The sequence below is a fragment of the Choloepus didactylus genome, chromosome 16 (assembly GCF_015220235.1).
Source record: "Choloepus didactylus isolate mChoDid1 chromosome 16, mChoDid1.pri, whole genome shotgun sequence".
Taxonomy (NCBI): Eukaryota; Metazoa; Chordata; class Mammalia; order Pilosa; family Megalonychidae; genus Choloepus; species Choloepus didactylus.
Window position 1 is genome coordinate 872655 of NC_051322.1, and position 4494 is coordinate 877148.

General features: G+C 60.0%; 1 protein-coding gene across 1 annotated transcript; it reads right to left on the reverse strand.

Moving 5' to 3' along the window:
- Window positions 1–1144: 1144 nt before the first annotated feature.
- LOC119511187 (collagen alpha-1(I) chain-like) lies at window positions 1145–4494 on the reverse strand. The gene is made up of 2 exons (XM_037805683.1): window positions 4267–4494; window positions 1145–4153 (listed from the first exon to the last, which is right to left on the reverse strand). Exons 1-2 carry the CDS (start codon window positions 4344–4346, stop codon window positions 3352–3354), a joined length of 882 nt encoding a protein of 293 aa, XP_037661611.1. The 5' UTR covers window positions 4347–4494; the 3' UTR covers window positions 1145–3351.

A 4494-nucleotide genomic window follows, 5' to 3' on the forward strand; every position in this document is an offset into this window, starting at 1 on the left:
AGGGAGAGAGAGAGAGATTCCGAATGTGTGAGAATCCTCCAAACAGGAGAAATTCCTGTAAACCAAAACGGCAACCCAAAGGAGCCCGGACCAGAAGGGCAAAGCCCAAAATGCCCGGAACCAGCAGACACCCAAGCAAAGGCCAGAACCTCAACCCCAGGAGAGGAGGTTCAGGACCTGGCACTGAACCACAGACCCCGGGGTGTCGGGAAACGACAGCACAGACCCCGCAGGTGCCGTGGCGGATCCGACCACAGCTTCGGAGCTGAACTGGAGGCCCTGCGGATCCCTCTTCTGACACCAAGTAAGGTCGACCGAGAAATCGCAGCTGAGCTGCAAAGCAACGCGAGCACTTACCTAGAATCTTAGAACTGCCATTCAGGGGCACAGGCCCAAACTGGGTCCCTTCTTGGGGCCTCCAAGCGAGGGTTTTAAGACAAAGAAGAGGATTACATAAGTTGTTTGTAAAGAATTATGGTTGGTGGATGTTCAGGGCTTCCCAAATGCCCTTCAAGTTAGATGGTTCACTGACTCCTGCACCTCGTGGCTGGCTCCTGGGGCCCAGGTTCCTCAGCAGCACTGCTGGGTGACGTGGGACGCTCGTCTCAGCACGCTGCGACCCGCCCGCTGACTGGGGCACCCGCTCCCGCGAGTCCAGCGCAAGGCAGACTGCACGCATGACGCTTTCATTTATTACAGCGATAGAGGATGGGGGAGGTGCTTTACAGGTTCTTAGCATGTCTTTTTTGCCCTGTAAAAGGAAGCAACTATTTTCCCCACTAAAGGAACACAACTATTGATAAAAGTAAAGATTTCAATACTTTGTGACGGGTTCGAGCAAATCACCATTAATAAAAATGTACATATGTCTCTGAAGTCTGGGGGTCACAGGTGCCTCCCCACCCAGGGCAGCCCCCCTGGTCACCACTGCCTCCCTCTGCCCCTTTGTCCCATGTTCTCTTTTTGGGGTTCCTTCATGGGAGTGAGGAAGGGGGGGCCTTGTGGAGCCGCGTCCGCAGGGCGCCAGGTCCTGACCCCACACTTCCGGGTCCCAGGTGGGAAACACACACCCAGCCGATAGGAATAGTTTAAAAAAATTTCATCTGCGGACTGGGCTGTTCTGAGAAATCCCAAGATCTGCACAGGAAGGGCCAGGAAACGTGAGTTGCCATGAGCAGACGGCGGCCTTCCCTGTCTCCGGTGGCTGCAGGGGACCCCCACACGCCGGGGCCTGGGGTCCCCACACCACAGAGCACAGGAAGTTTTTGCAGAGACACCAACCAAATAATGTATTTAAAAACCAGACTTTAAAAAAAGAAAAAAACCTCCAGATGAACATTATGATGGCCATTCATTTAAATGAAGCACTCTTAAATCATCACAATTCTAGGGAAAAAATCACCAAAGTGCATCTTGAATGATCTCTAAGAAGGAGCCTCAGGCTCTCACCCAGCAGGTCCCTGAGATAATCTCAAAGGTGTGGCCAGGCCTGGCTTAGGTTTGGCTTCTACTCTTAAAGATTTCGTTCCTCTAGACCGGTCCTGAAAGAACAAAGGGCACCTGTGGTGCAATTACTTCCTAATGTACATAATATATTGGTCATTATATTTATATAATTTTCATGATGATGTAAACAAAAACATGTATTATCTATTAAGACATGTAATACACTCATATGTATTTACAGACATGCACAGGCCCACACGTGTACATGTGTATACACACATATAAATACATACATAGGCAATTACTTCTTTCTGTGTTTTTAAACAATGGGTGATCATTTCTTCCTCTGGCTCTCCTGCTGTAGTGTAGAGACCTGCAGGAAGACGTGTGTCCCGTAGCTCTGCTCTAATCACCACTTGGAGGAGCCCCGTCTGAGCGAGTGAAGCTGTTGTCTAGTCTCGGGGAGCAAGATGAGCAGAAGTTAGATCACGAGCTCCTGGAATCCCAGGACGGGCCTCCGACTTCATCAGGGTCCGGCCCGAGGACGCTCAGTCCCTCGGCAGTGACGGGGGCAGAGTGCTGGGCGTCCACCCAGCAGAGGGTCTCGGAGAGGAGGGGCTGTCACCCGCACGGAGCCCGGTGGCCGTCCCGGTTCAGCAGGACCCAGTGCCCCTTCGGCCGTGGGCCCCGAGCTCCACTGGGTGAGCTCCTTCCCACCGCCCCTGCCCTGACCCTGGGCGCTCTCCTTCCTGGCCTCCCTGGGGAGTCTGAGGTGGGACAACGCTGCTGACGAATCACCCCAGCGTCTCCCGGAGAAGGTGGAGGGCGGAAGGGGCAGTGCTGGATCATACGGGGACAGAGGGACAAACGACGGGGCCGAAGCAAGGGGCCGTGTCCAGACGTGACTCGGGTTGGGCCGCGTCCAGCCGTGCCTCAGAGGCCATGACCAGCCGTGACTCAGGGTCAGGCTGTATCCAGCTGTGACTCGGGGCCGGGCCGCGTCCAGCCGTGTGACCTCGGGCCCGTCATGTGATCACCTCCAAGGCCCTTTACAGCCCTAACTGCCTCCTTAGGAATTCGATTCTTTAAACATGTGCTTGGACCAAAGGGGCACAACATCTACGGGTGAGCAGAGGAGAGAGGGGAGCATAGAATTTGTCCCAAGATGATCAGTCGAGGAGAACCAGAACGTTCATGCGGAAAGCAGAAACCTGAGGGGCGGCTGGGGCTCCCGAGGGCTCTGGAGGGGCCGTGGCTGCCGTCTGTGAGGGCCCAGGGGCAGAACTGCTTCCTTAGGGAGGCTTGGAAGGGCGGTCACTGCTGACCCCAGCACAATTCCTGCTGCCCAAGGGCTGCTCCGGGGCTGCGGGGCGAGTGCCTCCTCCAGTGGAGGAAACCGAGGTGCAGGGGCTGAGTGCACGCAGCACAGTTTCAGCCTCGGTGTTTGGGTTCAATCCTTTGCTCATCCGACCGCAGAGCCATGCTGTTCTCGGGTTGGGAAAGGCAGTGATCTCCCCACCACCCGGGGTAATCAAGTAGAGGGCGGACAGCCTGTGGTCAGAGCCGTGCGGAGCCGAGGAGGGCGTCCAAGGAGCCTGCCTGGGCTTCCTCACAGCCGCGCGGTGGGCACGGTGCCGTCCCCGAGCAGAGCCCTCCGCCTCCCCTGGCAGCATGTGGAGCACTAACGCGCTCGGTGTCTCGACGTGTGTCAGGGCCGGAGCAGCCAGCCTTCCCGGGGCTCACTTCTGAAGTGGGGCCCCTTCGAACCCCCGAACGGTGTCCCTGTCACCGCGTGGCCAGGCACAGGGTTGTGGAGATGCACGTTCCCTTCAGGTTGACGTGGCCCTTGGTTCCTGCGGTGCTTGAGGCCGGGTGCTTGGTCGGGCCATCGCCCCAGCCCCTCCGTCACTGAGGAGGAAACTGAGGGGCCCAGGGCGGCCGGGGCCCAAGGCCGAGCCCGAGCCTCCCCCGAATGCTGCTCCCCGTCCCACACTGAAGGACGCGCTGCCTGGTCACTGAGTTTGGGAACTGCGGTTTACACAGAAGCCGGGTCCCCTCAGGGCCTGCCTCCCGGGCGCTAGCGGGCGCTGCCTGGTGGGACCCCAGGCCACCTGGGTGGGTCAGGCCCCGCAGCAACCCCAAGGACCCCCAGAGCTCTGCAGTGCCGCCTCCCCCCCTCCGGGACCCCTGCCCGCGCATGGCTGCCCACCAGCGTCCACGGCCCCCGCCGGCCCGAGCCAGCACAGGTGCTCGCTGAGGGGTCCCAGAGGGGCCGCTGACCTCGGGACAGGAGGATGGAGCCGCATCCTGGCCCCTGGAGCCACGACGCGCCGACGAGCCAGGGGACGCGCCGGGGACAGGCAGCAGGGCCAGCACTGTGGGGAGACAGCGCCCCCGGGACGCGGAGTTCACAGGACGGGCCCCGGCTCTTCCCGAGGGTCCCTCAGTGCGGGTAACGGCCCCTTTCCAGGGAGAGGAGCGAACCCCGAGTTGAGAAATGCAGCCAGCCCTGTCCAGGCTCCCGTCTGTTTGGGACGCTGGACTCCCCTGACCAGGCCGGCCCTTGACCGCCGCTTCCCCCACCCTGGGGTCCGGGTCCCGCGGGGGGCCGGAGGGGAGCCCGAGAGCACCGGCCGCAGGAGGGCGAAGCCAGAGGAGGGTCCTCTCCCACGGACCCCGCGGCTCCTCACTGGCCAGAGACCAGGGCCTGGAAGCGAGAGTTTGTGTGTTAAATCCTGTCCTCAGTCTCCTTTCCCCTGGTTGGCAGGTTCCACCGAAACCTTGAAGTTCAGTCGATAAAAATTATTTACAGACACTTGCCATGGATGATGCGTCCTCCTTGTCAAACGGTTACTCTGTTGGCCCAGGGATGGGATGGGACCCTCTGCTTCCCGGTTCATCAGTGGTTCAGCGTCAGGACGGCGGGAGGTGACGCGGGTGGAGGCCTGTGGGGACACGGCAGGGCAGGGACAGCTCCCCGGGGCCCCGGGGCCCTCCCGGCGTCTCCCCTCCTGGCGTTTCCCCTCGCGGCCTCTCCCCTCCCGGCCT